Raw genomic sequence first — 22,302 nt, 5'->3', positions numbered from 1 at the left:
GTAAATACACAAAAAATAGAATTTGCCATCTTAACCATTTTTAAGTACACAGTTCATTGGTATTAAATGCATTCACAATGTTGAGCAACCATCGGTACTATCCACATTCAGAACTTTTTATCTTGTAAAATTGAAACTCTGTACCATAAAACAATAACTCCCAACTCTTCCTCCCCCATTTCCTGGAAACCACCATTCTACTGATTTTGACTACTATAAATATCTCATATAAATGGAATCATACAGTGTTTGTCTTTCTGTTACTGGATTATTAGCATAATGTCCACAGAATTTATCCATGTTGTAGCATATGTCAGAATTTTGTTTCTTTTTAAGGCTAAGGAATATTTCATTGTATGGATATGTCACATTTTGATCATTCACTCATCCATCAATGGACATTTGGTTTGCTTCTACATTTTAGCTGCTGTGAAGAATGCTGCTATGAATGTGGGTATACAAACACTCTTCAAGATCTTTCTTTCAATTCTTTTGGGTATATACCCAGAAGTGGAATTGCTACTCATATGATAATTCTAATTCTATTTTTAAATTTTTGAGGAAATTCCATACTGTCTTCTAATGCATATGTACCATTTTACTTTCCCACCAATAGTTCAAAAGGGTTCCAATTACTCCAAATCTTTACCAACATGTATTATTTTCTATTTGACAATAGCCATCGTAATGGGTGTGAGGTGGTATATTCTAGTTTTATCTATGTTTCCCTAATAATTAGTGATGTCGATCTTTTCATGTGTTTATTGACTATTTGTATATGTTCTTTGGAGAAATGTCTATTCAAGTCCTTTGCATGTTTATTTCTAAAAAATTTTATTGAAACATAATTGTACCTATCTGTGGGATATAGCATTTAATATCAGTACATGCATACAATATGTGATGCTCAAATCAGAATAATTTCTATATTTATCACTACAAAATAATTTTTTGTGGTGCTTTAACTTTGCATATTTTCAAATTTTTTTTTCTGTAGTTGAGTTTTAGGAATTTTCTATGTAGCCTTCATATTAATCTCTTGTAAGATAGGTGATTTACAAATATTTTCTCCTGTTCTGTGGGTTGCTTTTCTACTCTGTTGATATTGTCTTTTGATATGCAAGCTTTTTTTTACTTTTCATGAAGTCCACTTTGTGTATGTTTTCTTTTGTTGCCAGTATGTCATATCCAAGAAATTATTGCCAAATCTAATGTCATGGAGCTTTTGTTCTATGTTTTCTTATAAGAGTTTTACAGTTGTAGGTCTTAAATTTAGATCTTTGATCAATTTTGAGTTAATTTTTGTGTATGGTATTAGGTAAGGGACTAACTTCATTCTTTTGTACATGGATATCCAGTTCTCCCAGCACCATTTGTTAAAAATACTGTTTTTTCCCCAATGAATGATGTTGGCACCTTTGTCAAAAATCATTTGACCATAAATGTGAGGGTTTATTTCTGGGTTGTTTATTCTATTCCATTGGTCTATATGTCTGTCTTTATGCCAGGACCACACTGTTTTGAATACTGTAGCTTTGTAGTAAGTTTTGAAATCAGTAAGTATGAGTTCTACGGCTATCTTCTTTTTCCAGATTGTTTTGGTTATTCACAGTCTCTTGAAATTCCATACATATTTTAAGATGGGCTTTTATATTTCTGCGAAAAAAAATCATTGGGATTTGGATAGAGATTGGATTGAATATGTAGATCACTATTAGAAGCATTGACATCTTAGCAATATTAAGTGTCCCAATCCATGAACATGTGATGCATTTCCATTTGTTTATGTCTTCTTTAATTTCTTTCACCAATGTTTTGTAGTTTTCATTGTATAAGTCTATTACCATGTTAATTCCTAAATATTTGGGGTTTTTTGATGCTATTATAAAATGAATTAATTTATAATTCCTTTCAGATTGTTCATGGTTAGTGTATAGAAATGTAACTAATTTTTGTGTGTTGATTTTGTATCCTGTTACTTTGTTTAATTCATTTATTCTAACAGTTTGTGTGTTAGCACATGCGTGCATGCACATGTGTATGTGTGTAGAATCTTTGGGGTCTTCTACAGATAAGCTTATGTCATTGGCAAATGGAGATGGTTTTTCTTCTTTTTCCAGTTTGAATGCCTCATTTATTTTTCTTGCCTGATTGCTCTGGCTAGAACTTCCAGTACTATATTGAACAGAAGTGGCAAAAACACATCCTTGCCCTCTTCATGATCTTAGAGGAAAAGCTTTAGGTCTTTAACCATTGAGAATAATGTTTGTGGTAGGTTTTTAAATATATGGCTTTTATTATGTTGAAGTAGTTTCCTTTTATTCCTCTTTGAGTGTTTTTATCATGAAACAGTGTTGAATTTTGTCAAAGGATTTTTATGCATCAATTTAAATGATTATGTGATTTTTTCCCTTCATTTTGTCAGTTCGATGTAATACATTGATACATTTTTGTATTTTGAACTATCCTTGCATTTGAGGAATAAATCCCAGTTGGTCATTGTGTATGATCTTTTTAATATGCTGCTGAATTTTGGTTTGCTAGTATTTTGTTGAGTATTTTTGCATCAGTATTGCTGTGGATTGAATTATGGCCCCCAAAGTTTATTTGTTGGAAGCTTAATCCCCACTGTAACTGTAGAGGGTGGGATATCCTATTATGGTAATTGAAAGGTGGGACCATGAGGAAGTGATTGGATTGTAAGGATCATGCCCTAGTAATGGTGGACATGGGCATGGTTCAGAAGTCATTGAAAAAGGGAATGAATGAGGAGGTTATCTCTCTCTGCTTTGCCATATTCCCCATGTGATACTCTGAGTCACTGTGGTCACCACCAGGAAAAAGACCTTCACCAGATGTATTCCCTGGACTTTGGACTTCTCAGCCTCCAAAACTGTAATCAATCAATTTCATTCTCTTACAAATTACGCAGTTCCAGGTATTTTGTTATAAGCAACAGAAACTGAATAACATAAATATTCATAAGGGATATTGGTTTGTAGTTTTCTTTTCTTGTAGTGTCTTTGGCCTTGGCATCCGAGTAATACTGGCTTTATAGAATGCATTAGGAAGTTTCCCCTCCTCCTCAATTTTTTGGAAAAGTTTGAGAAGAATTGCTGTTAGTCTTTAAATGTTAGGTATAATTCATCTGGGAAGCCATGCCATCCAGGGCTTTTCTTTGCGGGGAGATTTTTCATTACCAGTTCAATCTCCTTACTAATTACAGGTCTATTTAGATTTTATATTTTTTTGTGATGCAGACTTGATAAAGTGTTTCTAGAAATTTGCCCATTTCATCTAGGCTATCCAATTTGTTTACATACAGTTATTAATAGTATCATTAATAATCCTTTTTATTTTTGTGGAATTGGTAGTAATTCCCCAACTTTCACTTCTTTTTTGTATTTTATTTATATTATTGTCATTTTTTTTTTTACATTCTAAGATGTTGCTGTGGAGCAGTTGGGGGTGTGGGGGAGAGGGGAAAGAGGAGGAGGATTGGGTGAGAGGAGGAGGAAGAGGGGTGTGGTTGAGGCCCTGGCACCCCTCTCATTCCAGCAGGGGAGCCCAGCAGGGTCCCAGCAGTGGCTCAGTGGTTGTCACTGGGACGGGTACGAACTTTGGGGGAGTGTGGCTGAGGCCCTTGGCCCTGGACCACCCAGGCTTGGGAACCTGGAGGGCTTCTAGTCCTTCTAGATTTTATAGGTGTTCTTTGTTGGTGTTAGGCCTTTACTAGTCTAAATCAGAATATCAGAACTTTGTCTCTGATCTGTGGATATTTATGTGTTTTCTTTCAGTTCTGTGTTGAATTATTAGGTACCCCCAACACTTAAACTCTTAATGTCAGAAATTTGTCTCTGATCTGTGGATTTTTTTTGTTTTCCTTTAGTTCTGCATTGGACTATGAGGTACCCCCACCACTTAAACTCTGGACTGGAATTAATTTGTTGTCCTTTGCTTACTTCTAAAATGGGTAACTTCCTGTAGGAACCAGCACTTGAACCTTGTGGTTGAGCTAAATAGCTGCTTTACTGCTGATTCTCTGTGGAAGGCTTTTTGTGCAGCTCAGATTCTAATTGACCTAGTAAGCACTTCTGGGTCTTCTGATGTCCAGTTCACCTGGGTTGTATGGAAACTCTGGACTGGGCCTGAGTCTTTTCAGCAAACTGCATCCCCTGAAGTTCTATATTCCTGACCAGTCTCCACTGAGTGGTACTATGCTGACTGCGGGGCAGACCAGCTGCCCATGCTGTGCCCCAGTGTTCTCCCGGTGGGCTCATCTCCCCCACCCCCCACACTCTAAACATTTCCCATGGGGTGGGCCACACACCAGTTCCTTGGGATGACTCACTGGCCTCTCAGTGGCTCTTTTTTTCAGTTGTCTATGGCCCCTCCTATGTGTGTCCACGGGAACCCTGTTAGTGGTCTTGCTGGCCTGGGGGCCTCCAAGGCCCTCTTCTCCCCTGCTACCTCCAAGCAACTTCATATGAAGGGCACAGCTGTGGCTTTTGTCAGCTCTTGCTCCATGTGCTCACTGGGGCCAGGCTTTAAGTGGTCGGGGCTCAAAACAGTTGGAGTGGTCCTTTCTTTCTCTCATCATGGCTTCTTCTGCCTTCCTGAACTCTGTAGGTCTCCTCCTCTTCCCTTGGGCTCTAGTGGTCCTGGGTTGACAGTGTTACTTTTTAATAGTTGTAAACTGGTTGATTGTGTCCCCCCTCTTTCATTTCAGACTTTAGTGATTTGAATCTTCTCTCTTTTTTCTTAATTCATATTGTCAGAGTGAGCAGGACTGAAGCCACACTGGGACCTAAAACTACTTGGACTGTAGACAAATTTTAAAAAGACAACATTTTTTTTCTTGGCTTGCATTTCTCTGAGTTCACTCTTTTTCTATGGTTATTTGATATTTTGAACCTTAGTTATGAGTCAAGGTAACATTATTTACATAAATGTAAAATTATTTTCCAGCCAGCCTGAAGCTTCAGACTTGTTAAGAGGTATGTACTATCCAGCAAGACCCTGAGATAAGGACAGGAGCAAAAACCAGAGTCTTGGCAAGCCCTTTTATCTGGCTCCTTGCACAGAGCCCCTGCAGCTCATGTTTCCCTCCCTCCTGCTCTTCATTTCCCACATTCCATTCCCTTGGCTCCCTCTTAAAAAACCCCTCAGTAAATCTGAGTCTTTGAGATGACATTAGCCTGGCCATTCTTCAGGTTTACATGAGAGATGGGATAGCCTAACATCTCTCCTCAGGTCACTGGTATTCCTGAATAAAAGCTGACTTTCATTTTCAACAATGGTTGACTTTTGAGTGGTTTGTTTTTGAAAGGGGTCAGGCAGCTGGACCTGTGCATGCCCAGTAACAGTATAGCTAAAGGCCTGTTACTTTTATGGGTCCTTTCCCATAATTTTTGTTTCACTAATTTTTCTCTTTTTTCTTTTTTTGGTCCTTTTTTGAGACCGGCCGCACCATGCTCAGCCAGTGAGCGCTGTGAGCGCACTAGTCATCCCTATATAGGATCCGAACCCGCGGCGGGAGCGCTGCTGCACTCCCAGCGCCGCACTCTCCCGAGTGCGCCACGGGCTCGGCCTTCTCTATTATTTTTCTATTCTCAATTTTATCTTTTCCTTCCATTAGCTTTGGGTTTAGTTTGTTCTTTTTCTAGTTCCTTAAGTTGTAAAGTGAGGTTGTTAATTTGAGATCTTTCTTATTTTTTAATATGTTTATAGTTATAGATTTCCCTTTAGCATTGCTTTCACTGTGTCTCATAAGTTTTGGTAGGTTGTATTTTTGTTTTCATTCATCCCTAAGTATATTTTAGTTCCCTTTGTAATTTCTTCTGTGATCCATTGGTAGTTTAAAAGTGTGTTGATTTCCACAATTTTGTGAATTTTTTAGCATTACTTCTTTAATTAATTAATTTATTTATTTATTTACTTCTAACGTCATCCTGTGTGGTCAGATACTTTGATATCTATCTTTCTAAATGTACAGAGACCTTATGGCCTAACATATGGTCTATCATGAAAAATGTCCCATGTGCACTCTTGATGGATGTACATACTGTGTTGTTGGGTAGAGTGTTTTGTTTGTTAGATCTAGTTTGTTTACTGTGTTGTTTAAGTCCTCTATTTCCATACTTATCTTTTCTCTGGCTGTGCTAATGATGAAGTATTGAAATCTCCAAGTATTATAACAGATCTGTTTCTCCCTTCAATCCTGTCAAGTTTTGCTTCATATTTTGATAGTCTGTTATTAGGGACTTATGTTTTTAACTGTTATATCTTCTTGCTGTATTAGTCTTTTTAAATATATAATTTCCTTTTTTGCCTCTTGTATTTAACATATATTGTGTCTGGTATTAGCATGTCCTCCTCTCTTTTGCTTACTATCTGCATGGAATATCTTTTTCCTTCTAATCATTTTATTTGGATCTGAACTGAGTCTTCTGTGGATTACATATAATTGGATCATTTGTTTGTTTGTTTGCTTTTTGTGGCTGGCTGGCCCGGGGATCCAAGCCCATGATTGTAGTGTTATAAGGCTGTGCTCCTAACCAACTAGCCGGTCCTGGGTCACTTTTATTTTTTTTTTTTTTAAATCCATGCTGTCAATCTGTCTTTTGATTGGAGAGTTTAACTCATTTACATTTAAAGTAATTACTGATAAGGAGGGACTTACATGTGTTATTTTGCTATTTGTTTTCTGTATGCCTTATAGCTTTTTTGTCCTTCATTTTCTGTATTATTGTCTTTTGTGTTCAGTTAATTTTTGTATGTGTGTGCATGTGGCGAAATGTTCAAATTCTTTTCTCATTTCCTTTGTCTATATTCCATAGTGATTTTCTGTGTGGTTACCATGGAGATTACACTTAACATTCTAAAGTTATAACGCAATTTGAATCTATAGCATCTTAACTGCAATAACAGACAAAAACTCTACTCTCTTAATAGTTCCATCCCCACCCATTTCAGTTGCTGATGTCATAAAATTACATCTTTATATATTGTGTGCCCCAAAACATAAACTAATAATTATTTTAAATGCGTTAGTTTCTTAAATTATGTGTGAAATAAAATAGTGAGTTACAAACTGGTTATAGTAACACTAGCTTTTAGACTAATATTTTTAATCTATTTTCTAAATTTATGCAGAAAACAAAAAGTAGAGTTACAAACCATTGTCACAGTAATACGAGCTTTTATAGTTGCCCATGTATTTATTTCTATTGAAATCTTTATTTCTACAGCCTCGAGTTACTGTCAAGTGTCTTTTTATTTCCAGCAGGAGCCCCTTGGTTGTTTCTTGTAGGGCAGGCCCAGTGGTAACATACTTCTTTAGCTTTTGTTTATCTGAGAATATCTCAATTTCATCCTCACTTTTGAAGTTTTGCCAGATATTGGATTCTTGTTTGAGAGTTTTTATTTTTTAGCACTTCAAATATATTGGCTCACTGCCTTTTGACCTCCAAAGTTTCTGATGAGAAATCTGTGGATAATCTTATTGAGGATTCCTAGTTTGTGGTAATCACTTCTTGCTGCCTTTAAGATTCTCTCTGTTCTTGTCTTTTGGAAATTTGATTATAATGTGTTTTGGTGTGGTTTTTTTTGTGTTTATCTTACTTGGAGTTTCTTAAATGTTTATATTCATGTCTTTCATCAAATTTAGGGTTTTTGGCCATTGTTTCCTTAAACATTCTCACTATACCAAATATTCTCTCTTCTCCTTCTGAGACTCCCACAATGCATGGGTTGGTCTGCTTCTTGGTGTACCACCAATCCCTCAGCCTCTGTACATTTCTCTCCAATATTTTGTTGTTGTTCCTCAGAATTGATAATTTATATTGTCCTATATTCAAGTTTGCTGATTTTTTTCTTCTACTTGTTCAAATCTGTCTTTGAACTCCATTAGTGAATTTTTCATTTCAATTATTGTACTTTCAGGTCTAGAATTTCTTCTGGTTTTTCTTTAGGTTGTCAATCTTTGTAATGATATTTATATTTTATTTATACATAATTTTCTTGAGTTTCTCCACATGTTCCTTTAGTTCTTCGAGAATCTTTAAGACAGTTGTTTTAAAGTCTTTGTGTTGTAGATCTGATATAGTTTCTATTTTTTTTCCTTTTCTTTTTTTTTTTTCCTTTTTGTCTTTTTTCGTGACCGGTAATGGGATTGCAACCCTCAGTGTTGTGCCCGTACCGCGACTGGCAACGGGATCGCAACCCTCGGTGTCACGCCCGCACCGTGCTCAACCAGTGAGCAGACTGGTCTCCATATGGGATCCGAACCCTCGGCGGGAGCACTGCCACGCTCCCAAATGCTGCACTCTACCGATTGTGCCACTGGGCCGGCCCTTTTTTTTTTTCCTTTTCATGAGCCATACTTTGTCTCTTTGTATGCCTTGTGCTTTTTTTTTTTTTTTTTAAAGTGGACATTTGAGTCTAACGATCTAATTATGTTTTAATTCTGAAAATTAGATTTTCTTCCTTCCCCAGGGTTGGCTTTTTTCTTATTTTTTTCTAAATTGTTGTAGGCTGTCTCTGTGCTAATCAGCTTGAAGTATAAACTTATGGTTTTGGGGGTCTTTTCTGATTCTGTCTTTCCCTAGATATGCATAGTCTTTCTAATGTTCCCTGTATATGCAGTTTTTTTTCTTTCAATATTTTAGTTTTTAAATTTCTGGTTCCCAAAAGGGGAAAAAGGAAAATAATGGGAGAGAAAAGAGCACTGGTTTTTTAAATCCCCTTGAATTCACTTCAGCTGGGGAAGGGAAAAGGGACTTACAACAATCGGGATTGTGCACCAACAATGGCCACTTGCCTCTTTGTCTGTACCTCTGTGATGAGACGCAGCAATTAGCATCAGAGCACAGGAGGACAGGATATTTTTCTGCCCACTCAATCCCTGCAAACTGTGAGAAAGTTCCAGGAACACCTACACAGCTGCATTCTAGTTGGGCTGAGAGGGGGGAAAGGTAGCTGCTAGTGTGCAAAAAGCTGAAATTCACTGATATTAACCACAATTTACTGTTCGAGCCTTCTCCTGGAAGTTATAAGCCTTTAACAGACATCAGAGTTCCAAAATAGTTACATCAGATTCTGTCAGTGTGATTTTTGTCTAGGTAGAGAGACAGATTATGGAGCTTCCTACACCATCATCTTCCCAGAATACCCACCAGAGTTTTTTTTCTTTTTTCTTCTTTCTACATGACGTTGTCATAGTCAATAGACTGTACTTTCAGTTGATCTTAGCAAAATTATATAAATCCTGCTCTGATGCATCCACATTCTCATGCTCGTCTGTCTTAGTAGCCAATAATCCACAGTTTTCAACTTGCTGAATATGTTAGCAGCACAATTTAGAATTGTAAACACACTAAAATCTTGTTAACCTACATGCAGTTCAAACTCAAGACATTCACTTAAGTGATCTAACCCAGACTAAAAGTCCCAGAGTCTCATGTACTACTTTTATTTCCAGTTTCCAGTAGGATAAAAGGGCGTGGAGATTGATAATATAAAACTGGAGAGAACAAAACAATCTGATTGCTTCAAAATTTAGCAACAAAAATTTATGCAACAAATTTCAGCAATATTGAATAGCTCACCAGTTTATGAATGAGTAGTCCCTACCACAAACATTTTTTGTAATTGTATGCCACTCCCAGGACCACCTGTGGTCTAACAGTGGGCTAGCACAGCTGAACAATTGGCCACAGCTTTGTTTTTATATTTTCATCAGTTATTTTCATTCTAACACTATGATTGAGCCCTTGGCAGCTGCCAAGATTGAGGGGTCTGTAGCTTCACTAGTAACTCACTGCAATGATAGTTATCATCAGCTAGACATCTTCCCACTTTTCAACTTTCAGATGCTTAAGTTGAATTTTAAGCGCAGTTCTGTGGCTTTTTCCTATTCTCGGTAATGATGCAGAACAGATGTTCACTATCCTAAGTATGGCAGTCTTTCATAGTTTGAAGACCAATTTATTTTATATTTGTGTATGAGTCACTAATAAAACTTTACTGACATAATAAATATGCAAAAGTGCACAAAAGTAAAAGCACAGCTGAGTGGTTTATCCAAAGCAAACACTGGTGGAACCACATCTAAGTCAAGAAATTATGAGAATCTAAGAAGTTTGCCTTTTGCTCTCCTAATCACTGCCTACTTTTCTCTTCCCAAGAATCACTGGAAATCATATGGTGCATATTTTTGTGTACAGCATTTTTGCTCAGTGTTGTATTGGTCAAGCAAATTCATTGCTATATAGTGTTTCATTATGTTATTATACCATAATTTATCCATTCTATTGTTAATAGACATTTGTTGTTTAGTTTTGGCTCTGTGGTTTATGTTGCAATGGACAGAGTCTTATTTATGTTTCTTGCTCACACATGCATGTATTTGTTTTGTTATATAACTACAACCAGTATAACTACTGGCTAGGGTATGTATATATATTCCACTTTACTGTTTAATGTTTAACTGTGTTCCAGGTGTTTGTAAAATTGCACTCTAATGAGTGTAGTGTGACAGATCTATTACTCTGCATCTTTACCAACACTTGATATTGTTAGTCTTTTTAATATTAGCTGTTCTGGGGAGTGTATATTGGTATCACACTGTGGCTTTATTTTGCATTTTCCTGATTATTTATGAAATTGAGTACTTTTAATAAGTTTTTGAGCAATTTAGCTTTTTTTGTGAGGTACCTATTCAAGCCTAATGCCTAATTTATATTGGGTTATCTGCCTCTTCCTTATTGAACATGGAACCTTATTATACTAGTTAATGTTGGTAAGACCTGAAGTGTCATGCTCCTCTTCAAATTTCAGATATTAATGATTTGTCCATCACTTTTAAGTCATTTTGCTAGGGTTTATCAAAGAATCAACTTTGACTTTCAAAGAGCCAACTTTTAACTTTAATTTTTATTGATACTTTTGATTTTATATTTCCTTTAAATGTCATTATTTTTTTCTCTTTACTATTTCCTCCCTTCTTTCTTGGAAGTAAATTATTTTTTAATTTTTCATTTTATTTTTCATTATACAATGTAATTGATTTTCATGGCCCTTTTCCAATTCCTCCCTTTCTACCCACTCTCTCCCTCTTTCCCACCCCCAGCAATCTCAGTTCTGTTCACTTCTCTTAACAAGTTCAAAGAATTATTGTGGTGGTTGTATCTCTTTTTTTTCCTTCTATTTATTTGTTTATTCATTTATTTTTATTAGCTCCCACATAAGTGAGAGCATGTGGTATAAGAAAACTACAGGCCAATATCTTTGAACACAGATGCAAAAATCCTCAATAAAATATTAGCAAAAAGAATACAGCAACATATCCATAAAATTATACACCACGATCAAGTGAGATTCATCCCAGGGATGCAAGGATGGTTCAACCTACGCAGGTCAATAGTGTGATATATCACATCAGCAAACTCAAAGACAAAAGCCATATGATTATCTCAATAGATGCTGAAAAAGCATTTGACAAAATTCAACATCTCTTCATGACAAAGACTCTCAACAAATTAGGTATAAAGGAATGCATCTCAGCATAAGCCATATGTAACAAACCTACTGCCAATACCATCATGCATGAAGAAAAGTTGAAAACTTTTTCCCCAAGAACAGGACAAGAAAAGGATGCCCACTCTTGCCATTCTCATTCAGTATAGTTTTGGAAGTACTAGCCAGAGCAATCAGTGAAGAGAAAGAAATGGCATCCAGAGTGGAATTTTTTACTTTTCTAATTTCTAAAAACCAAGATAATTGGCTTTTAGCCTTTCTCCTTTTCTAACACATGCATTTAAAGCTATAAATTTCACTCTTAAGCACAGGTTTAGCTTTATCCTACAAATTTTGATATACTATATTTATAATTTTGTAGTTATAATTTCTTATTTCCATTGTTATTTTTTTGACCTGTTGGTTATTTAGAAGGGAATTTCTTAATTACTACATATGAGGATTTCCTAACTATCTTTGTTATTTACTTCTAGCTGAACTGTAATGTGGCCAAGAAAACACTCTGTGTAATTAAAGCACTCTGAAATTTGTTGAGACTTACTTTATGACCCAATCCCTAGTCAATTTTGGTCAATGTTTCATGTGCTCTTGAAAATAATGTATATTCTTAAGTTGTTGACCTTAGTGGTCTACATAGGTCACTTAGATCAGTTTTGTTAATCAGCTTGTTCATATCTTCTATATCCTTACTACATTCTTTTTGGTTTTATTAATTACTGAGAGATGTATTTTAAAATCTCCCATGATGATTGTGGCTATGTATGTAACTCCGTTTAGTTTTGTTCATTTTTGTTGTCTGTACTTTGAGGCCATGTTATGAGGTGCATACAAACATAAATATCTTCCTGTTTAAACATTGAAGCTTTTTTCTTTGGGACATGGCTCTTTTACTATTTGGTAATACTGTGTCTGATATTAATATAACTCAGCTCAGCTTTCTTTTGGCTATGTTTACATGACATATTTCATACTCATAAGCATAATATATCTAGACTGCAATCTGCATCTTTAAGGTGTATAGACTGTATTTACATTTAAGGTAACTATTATTTTGTTTAAATCTATATCACTTGCTTTCTATTTGTCCCACCTGTCCTAGGTTCTCTTCTCTTTCTATTCTTGTCTTTTACAATTATTTAAAAAAAATTATTCTGTCTTCCCATGTATTCCAAAACACTTCTATCTTGCTTTTTAAAAATAATTATTAAAAATCTTTAAAAAAAATGTACAAGGGAATTTTTAAAAGTTCATGGAAAAACAGAATTAAAAGATATGAATCTTTCCTTGGATTTTTTAATGTATCCTCATAGAAAGTGCAAGGTAATTTTATCACACAGTATCAGTTATTTATGCATTTCTTTTTAGTCCTTTGTTTTTGTGTGTACATAAATATAATTCTTTTAAAAAATATTCATGTCATTGTCTTTTTCTGAAAAGCTACTTAATAGCTAAATGGAAGTGCATTATACACAGCATTATGGTGTGTATGTATGTAAAACTACATATATATAAAATATGTATATGTGAATATATATAACTTTACATATATATAAAACTTTATATATATATATATAACTTCTCATATTTAAAAAAAATTTCCTGTTGGACATTAAAGGTGTTTCTACTTTTATTTTGCTATTATATAAATAATGCTACAATCTGTAATATATCAGATTTCATAGATCTTTGCCTACTGCATTTCCTCAGAATTTGCAGAATATATTAATTTATTGAAATTCCCTTAAGTTTTAAAGTTTAATTATAGATATAATTAAGCAAAAGAGCCCTACTTATTTCTTAACTGACTTATACATGTGTAAATGTGTAAAAAATAGATTATATTTTGTCATCTTTGGCATTCTAACCAGATATCATCTGTTCAAAATGATAAATCACAACGACCAAAATATCAAATATGATGCACCTTGAACTTTTAGTCCCATTTTTACACAATCAACAGGGTGATCAAATCTGCAAAAGTAATAACAAATTAGGTAGAGAGAAAACGAGAGGGAGAAAAGAGTCTAATTGTCTATTCAGTATCAGAATTTCCAAAATAATGTTTGGATAATGGGATTGTTTCATTGTTATTATTTCCATTGCAACGAGTAGTTGTAACATTACCAAACATACCTGTGATTTGCCTTAACTAATAAGGTGGATTTGCAGACAGTTGTTGGTCCCATAACATTCACTGCCATTTGTCACGGTGACAACCACCTTAAATCCTTCTTGATTTGATAACTCAATGAGCACATTCTCTCCTCCTATCCATACTTGTGTTCCTGAGAGGATCACTTATTCCAAGTCTGGTCAATTAAGGCCAACAAGAATCCATTCCATTCTAGGACTTTTGATTGTGCTGTTGTCTAAATAAACTCTTCCACTTGTCTCCATTGTGGCATTACTATCTCAAAGCTTCCAGGGACCAAAAATGGGGGTTTAAAACTGACACTAAAAAAATGGAAACTAGGTTGGAAAATGGGGAGAGACATGAAGTCCTAAAGACACTCTCTGAGCCCTGAATCCAGTGATGCCTGAAGACTGTGTATTTCTCCTTTATCATGAGCCCATTCCTAATCTTCTAGTAGGTGAGCTAATAAACACCTTTCTCTTCCTGTAGGTCATTTGAATCAGACTTTCTGTCATTTCCATTTGAAAATCTTAACTTCATGGGTCCTATACTTTCTTTCCTTCATAGCATTTGTCTGAGTGAAATTCATCATTACTTCAATGCTAGCCTCTCTCACTAGACTGTAGTCTCCATGCAAATGGCAGCAGTATCTCATTTGCTCAACTGCATCTTCAGGACCTACAACAGTTTGGACCCACTCTTCGTGCTCCATAATAATGGAGTGAATAAATAAATCAAGCCAAGTATTTTCTTATCCATGTTCCCAAAGGTTTAAGAAATTACAGAGGTATGGAGCTATTTTTATGTGCATGACAATCATAAGTTTTTTCAAGAAATTACCTAAGTACATTATAATGCACTTAAATTTGTATAGTAGTCATTTTCCACAGATTTAAAGATTGCCTATCATCTCTAATATAAATGCAACCAATGCCTTTTTCTTTGCCATATGAACTTGGGCAAACTATTTCCTTGAGCCTTGGTTTGCTCACTAGTGAAAAGTGCTTACTTCAAGGTAGCCACTTGTAAATAGTAGACTCTCAGTAAATAGAATTACTATTTAATACAAAGAAACTAACTAGATAACCAGGAGAGAAGAGACATACAGTCAGTTGAAAACCAAAGTGCTTGAGTGGACAAAAGCAAAGGCCAGGGCTGCATAACACTGACATTTTTATTAGAATTCATTTGTAACAAATGGAACTTGTGTCAGCAAAGAACTGATTTTCATACAGACTTCTTTCGCCACCAATGTAACGAAGTAAGAAAATAAAAAGCACGCCTTTCATTCTGTAAAACATTTACGCGTACTACTAATTAGAGGTAATTGTATTCTTTTAACAAGCCATTTTACAAGTTATTTTTTTTTTAATTTTTCAGTCTATGCATCCAAAACGTGAGCAAAGAACACAACTGTTATCTTTGTAAAGACACTCCAAGCTCGGATGGCAAAGCCACATAACGGATGGATAGGATGGATCTTTAGCCTTCTGAACTCTGCTGGAGCATCAGGGCACTCGTAAACCCAAAGGAAAACAAAACTCAAAAAGGTAAACGAAAAGGGAATGAAAAATAAAAGGAGGGACTAAACGCAAAACCAAAAATAAACAGAAAAGAAAAAAATGTGCATTACTGCAGCAATTTTTTTCCTTCCTGTTTCTAGGCTGTGTTATTTACATACACACGAATGAATTTCTGAAGCAGTCTCTTACAGATGGGTTCAAGTAATAACATTATTGGGTGTAGAATCAATAGGGCAGTGCATAGTACAAAGGTATAGAAAGTGCAAAGTTCCCTAGAGGCCCTTCCCTCCCCTGGCTGTCCTTGCCATTGTCTAACCATGCAAATCATTTTTAAAAAAGAGCTAAAATAAAGTTCTGTACAAATTACTTTTTATATATTTTGATTTTTTTTTAACCATTGTAACTAATTACAAAATTATACATAACTACACGTACATAGGTAAATAATAGCACCGTACTGGTTATGATTATGAAAATAATTGGAAACTTGAAAGTTTATGGTAATGGAAGATAAAGATGTTTACCTGGGAAATTAAAACTCGAATGGATTTACAGAAAAGCGCAGAGTGGAATGCACATCAATGACAGGAAGGGAGTTAGTTCTAGGAACAGCTCCTGAATAGTAAGATTTCTGAAATAGTCTCCGCCTTGTTCGTTTGTGGTATGCATCCCATTCATTTTCTTCTCGTGATTATTGTCATCTTGCCCTTCGCCAGACGGGCAGTTTTTGTTTCAGGGAGAGAAACTGCTCACTGGCCAATCATTCTGGTGTGCAGTGCTCCATCGTATTTTACGTGTTCAACATGGCATGTCTGATGATGCAATGTCTGTCTGACCCCTTTGTTTTTCACTATATGAAAATTATAGCGCTGAGTAATCTGGCACTTGGATAAATCTCCGAAAGGTACAAATTAAAAGAAAACAACAGACCCACATAGTGCACATTCTTCTCTGGTTCTGATGTAGGTTAGAGAGTCTCATTCTGAGGTAGCCTTCTAGATACATTTTTTTTTTTTAGTATTATATATATTTTCTTTTTTTTCCTTTTTGTTTATTTTTTTATAAAAATGCTCAAATGCAATGCTTGTAAGTGTTTGGTCTCTTGGATTTCATTCTGCTAGCGATGGGAAAATGTGGAAAACAAAAATCCTTCCATGCAGAACATCCATGAAGCTAAAATTAAACAAAAGTGTTATACCTATTCCAAAACTCTTTAAAAGTTCCTTGGATATTTTGAGGGTTCCTTAAAATTACTTAAGATGTGGCAAACTCAGGCTTCCTATAGAAATCCGTGGCTTCCTATAGGAAGTATGTTGGAAGATTAGGGGGGATATATATATTATTTCCCCTTTTAGAAAAATCCTAATGGAATATCAAATATGTTCCAAAGTTGCCAATGATGTTTGTTACTAAAATAAACTTGGTGCAGTTACTGCATGTTCCAGAGCAGATTTGGAAGGGATTCTAAATAAAACCGGTAGCTTTTCCTGATGTTGATGATTATGAAAGGGAGAAGGGCCCTGATTATCCAAGTGCTTTGGGCTGGTACAATCACTAACATCCCCGACTTGGCTGAAAACTAGGAATGCATATTATTAAAGAGTTATTGTACATGTGGTAAACATAATAATGCTTTAATTGGAAGAGTAACATATATGAACAACTAATGGAAATACGAACCAAAAGCTAAAAAGAAATGCTATTAAAATAGGCATCAATTATAAGGCACTCTAAATGCGAAACTAAAACCAAAACAAAACAAAGTCCAGCACTTCCCAGGAAGGCTGTATGCCATAAAATGTTTCCGACTGAACAGAGTAACATGAGTTTGGCTTTGCCCCTGTTACATATCATAAATGCAAATTTCGTAGCACATACTATAGACAATATACGATTGAATACACTTTCTTAAAAAACAACTTGATAGCTGATATATTTTACAACATTCTCCCCTCCTAAAGGGATATGCACTGACCTTTCCCACATGCACACCTCTTAGATATTTAATAATTTCTTATTGCACTAGAGTGATAGAAATATTGAACTTTTTTGGAAGCCTGGCTAACAAAATGGTATTTGTTAATATGATTGGGTGGATGGAGGGAGATGGGGTAGGAAATCTGGGGGGTGAGGTTTGACAATCACTGATGTGCATTCCTCATTTCCCTTTTAAAAAATGAAAGTTTTGTGACATTAATACCAATATGTCATAAAATTAAGAAAAAATCAAAAAAGATGTTTACAACAGCTTTTCTACCTTAAAAAAAGTAAATCCTGGAAGAACTGAATGACAGCTATATTTTGTATGGACACACTGTCTATATATACATAGACACCCTTATAAGATATGGATATATATGTATATATGTTAGCAGCAACTTTATACTTTGCGCCTCCCTGTTGATTCCAAAAGCAAAACAAAATTCTCTTTCATTATTTGAAGAGAATGGGTACTTTCTCACCAATCAAATTGAACAGAAGTGTAAAAGTATTATCTGATGAGACCGATACTGTAGATTGAGTATTGCACAAAAATGTGCAAATTTTCAAATTATTTGATATTTCTACAGCAAGATATTACAGATAACAGTTCTACAGCTTAAAAAACCCTACAGTTTGGAAATAAAAAATGAATTTATGTAACTTCTTTAAAATTCACTTTATCGAATGATACATTTTGTTAAAAAAAAAAAGTTTACACAGTTAGAAATGAAGCACAGGTCAGCAGTATCTTTACAATACTAAAAAACTAAATCAAGGACTTTCTTTTTAAACGTTCCCTCCCCTTTTCCCCCTAAATGTTATTATGAGCAGTATGGTGGGAAGGGGCAATGGTGAAACAGAGTCCATTTTACTGTGAGAAGCCACACCAGCAAACATCTTGCACTGAACTGCAGCACACTGGTCACATCTCCTTGTACCTATTAAGCAATCCTGAACAAGATGGTGGTTCTTTGCTGTGATTTCTTCTTCCCTTTATTTTGAATCCTTGAGGTATCTGTAAATAAAATCCTTCAGATGCCCCATCAGTCAGGATTCTTTTTATTATTTTTCAGGTTAGATTATTAAACTGAATTCTTGGTCCCCCTGGAATAGTTTGTTTTTAATTTTTGTGTATAATAGTCCCACTAAGTAGTTGTTAACTAGAAGTTAAGAAGGACTTCTCAAGTGCCCTGTATGGCTCAGAAGAGACTCCATGGATAGTGAAGGGCCTGCAGTAAAAATCCGGAATGGGTCAGGGGTTTCTATGTTGCATAGTGATCAAAGCTGCCCAGGTATTCCAGTGCGGCTCGATAGCAAAACTGATACTGATCCTGCAGGAGACAAGGCATGAGCAGAAAGAGAAGGGACCATGTGTATGTTTTAATAGGCAAACGAAAATCAATACTGGAAAACAAAGTTACATCTATACAGGAGCAAAATCACTACTTTTGTCAATCAATTCAATGACCAACTAGCTATAGTGAACAAAGAACAATTAGCCACATAGGGTGTTTATCGCCAATCAATTTGACTAAAATAGTCTCCTAATTCCAAGTAGTGACAGTTCAAGTGAACATTATCTTCCAGACCAGTGTGAACTATTTTTCAAATATCATCTAACAATTACCACCAATGAACATACCAACTCCTTATATGCCACAGCCATATAAAATGCTTTGAGAGAAACCTGGATTTATTTATCTTCTGGGCTACTGCCAACAGGATTTTAATTTTTAGAAGAATAATTTTTTTTTTTTTTGGGTTTTTCCCAAAAGGTTTTTAATTTTTAAAAAAAAAATTTTTTTTTTTTTTGGGTTTTTCCCAAAAGGTTTTTAATTTTTAAAAAAAAAATTTTTTTTTTTTTTGGGTTTTTCCCAAAAGGTTTTTAATTTTTAAAAAAAAAATTTTTTTTTTTTTTGGGTTTTTCCCAAAAGGTTTTTAATTTTTAAAAAAAAAATTTTTTTTTTTTTTGGGTTTTTCCCAAAAGGTTTTTAATTTTTAAAAAAAAAATTTTTTTTTTTTTTTCCTTTTTGTCTTTTTTCGTGTCTGGCAACGGACCGCAACCCTCAGTGTCACGCCCGTACCGAACGGGACCGGCAACGGGATCGCAACCCTCGGTGCTGCGCCCGCCCCTCACTCAGCCAGTGAGCGGGAACCAGTCTGTACGTGGGATCCGAACCCTCGGCGGGAGTGCCGCCGCATTCCCAAGCGGCGCACTGTAGCAGTGCGCCACCGGGCCGGCCCTAGAAGAATAATTCTGATTGGACTGTAGACCCTTGCTACCCACAATCAAAATTACTTACAAACATTTCTGATGTTCAGATATAAGAGAGAGAGACAGACAAAAGGTAGCTGGGGAGGAACACCAGGCACAAAGCCATTTATGCAGGGCTATGGACTTTCATCTCTGAAAATGGCATCACAAGATTGGCTGCCACGTCAAAAAATACCTGTGCCATTGGGCCTAATTCAGTGTGAACGCTAGTTGTCTATTCTAGAAGGTCCACACTAAAATAAAGGTCTGAAGCATGCCCTTTTTCAGACAAGGAAGAATGCTGTCCTATTGGAAAAAATCAGAGCATTGTTGGAGAGATGGAAAAATTACAATTTACGAATGACTATAGGAATGAGAAAAAGTAGGATTTTCCCCATAAAAGAAACTTATTTTCAGTAGTCAATGGGGCTGAAAGTAGATAGTTTCTATTTTGCTTAAATGTGCGTTTTTCTATAATAAAAATGGTAATGCAAAATAAATGGAGTTTCCTTTCCTATCTTGTCACAGTAAGTTGCTTGGCTAAGTGCAAAGGCTTTTTAAATGTCCAATTTCCCTCTGTCATCCCCAACACCGATTAAGTTTGTCAGGCTGACATAATGTTTTGAGTATTATAAGCCAATTGCTTCCATTATTTTGAAATCAAAGTCTGGAAGATATTGTTGATGATGAATTTTGGGACACATATAAGTTGTATAATTTGGTGGCCTTCCGAGAAACATAACTTTACCACTATCAATAGGCCAGACTGGCTGCATTATGAACACATATTGTTCTGAGAAATATCTAAATTTCCATATTAATTATTGGAATAGAAAACGGGGGGCTAATTTCTCTAGGCCTATCTAGGATCCAAATGACCACCATTAAATGAAACAGATCAGTTGATGTGTCTGTAGGGACACAGAAAGGAGAAGTAAAATAGGCTGAGGGTATATTATGTGCCAAACATTATGCTTTTTATAAATATATATAAATGTTTAAAATATATATTAATATGTATATAACAAATTATATGAAATTGCCATTTTATAGATCAAAAAATGGTCAAATAGTTACAATTTAACATGGTTCAACCTAACATATCTTTCATAATTTCGGCAACAACACTAACAGTGCTACTGTCTCCCCATGTAAAGGGGGAAATGAGTTTCCAAAATATTAAATCCAATGCTTTTCCCACTGTGTTTTGCTATATTTTTGCACCTGGTGTGGAGAGTCTCTGGACTCAGGTCTTGGCTAGTAAAGTGTAGGCTCTTCAGCTATGACAAACGCCTGAAGATTTTCCTTACCTCTGTCTGTACCATGGCTGGTCGTTGCGTTCTTAACATTTTGACAGTCTGGAAGATATCTACAACTCCTTCATATCTCATTCTTTCCAAAACAATGCTTAGTGTTATGAAGACTCCAGTTCTTCCAACACCCGCGCTGCCACAATAACAAAGGTACGTTACTGGATGAGACACATTTGTTTGGAGGTGGTCATACTTCTACCAGCTTCCACACTCCATGTTTCTCCACAGCAATGTTCAAGAGAATGGGGTCTCAAGCTCACAAAATGATTACTCTTGGAATATTGCATCATGATAACATGTAAGAATGAATGTGAAGTAATTAGGATTATGTCTTGAAAGATAACTTTTCAAATGGAGCTGTACACCATTTCAGAAAGACCAAGAAAATAAATATTGTAAAATAAATGGACGAAAGGAAGGGTAAATAAAATGTAGGTTTATATAATTCATGCAGATCCTGAAATTATACACCTTGCCTGCTTTATTTTTAAAGTATTAAGTAATTCAGAATAAGGTGAACTAAAACTGGTATCTTTAACTTTTCTAGTACATAATTAACTTCTTATAGTCACTTGAAGTCTGTCGAGGATGTTCTATCACCTAGATATAAGTCTATAACAAGGCATATAAACTATTCAAATATTGACATTGTTTTTAATATGTGAAAATATTTTATAACAAACAGGGTTTTAATATGGGATTTTTCACTTAGTCTTCAGGAGGGTTTATGAATATCCTGTAAGTATATGTATGGATTGTGAAAATGTTATTTTTTTCCTATTTCCTGAAAACTTTCCACAGATTCTCAAAGTGGTCTGTAATCTAAAAATAATGGATTAGAGCCATTGATCTCTACCCTTATCTAGTATTTTTAAATGATTAGCAGCTAAAACCTTGGGATTCCTTCTACCACATTTAGCAAGGTTTTGAGTTTCTGTTGTCTTTACTCTTTTAAGATACTTCAAGAATCGTCACAGCAGCAAGAAAGAAAATTAATTCATATCTCTTGTGCACGTAAGAAGCAGAAAGCACCTGGAGGTTTAGGTAATGAGGAAAACAATGAATAATCTGAAAATCCCAATATTTTTGGATCCTAATTAAATGGTGAGTGTAACACTTGGGCACAGGCTACAGAAAATAGATGGGTTACTTTACTTGGGGATGTAACTGACAGTTATATATTATTAGTATGTTTCTTTATAAACTGGGATTTCTAAAGTCTAAACAGAAATGTCAAGGAAGGCTTTAAAATCCATGGACAATCTTTAAAAAGCAACTGAGGATGTCCAGCAGCAGTCAAGGCTTCTGGGAAGGTGGAGTAGATGATTTGAAGGTCCCTTTCAACCTCGGAAATCTCTCTTGCTTCTGAGAGACTGTGATTTATGATCTTTTTGTTGTCTGGTCCAGGTACTCTGGAGTCTATCTTACTTTGATTTGGTTGTTCAAATGTAATAAAAATATTATTTCTGGCTTTCCACTAAGTATTTTCAAGAAAAGCACATACATTGCCATTATAACTTCTGAATTTAGTGACTTTACCAATATGTTTAATAGGTT

The 22,302-nt window shown here is 35.3% G+C and overlaps 1 protein-coding gene across 1 annotated transcript in view; it reads right to left on the bottom strand.

Annotated features, from left to right (window-relative positions):
• Positions 1-14,828: 14,828 nt before the first annotated feature.
• PTPRD (protein tyrosine phosphatase, receptor type, D) overlaps positions 14,829-22,302 on the bottom strand; it is a gene marked incomplete at its 5' end in the record, with an annotated part of 84,340 nt that continues 76,866 nt past the window's right edge. The window contains 2 exons of the mRNA XM_008578822.1: positions 14,829-18,509; positions 20,743-20,878. Of these exons, the coding sequence (XP_008577044.1) occupies positions 18,441-18,509; positions 20,743-20,878 (205 nt within the window). The remainder of the gene's footprint in view (positions 18,510-20,742; positions 20,879-22,302) is intronic.

The sequence above is a fragment of the Galeopterus variegatus genome, unplaced genomic scaffold (assembly GCF_000696425.1).
Source record: "Galeopterus variegatus unplaced genomic scaffold, G_variegatus-3.0.2 Scaffold1765, whole genome shotgun sequence".
Lineage (NCBI taxonomy): Eukaryota > Metazoa > Chordata > Mammalia > Dermoptera > Cynocephalidae > Galeopterus > Galeopterus variegatus.
This window is presented reverse-complemented; position numbering and strand designations above follow the sequence as displayed.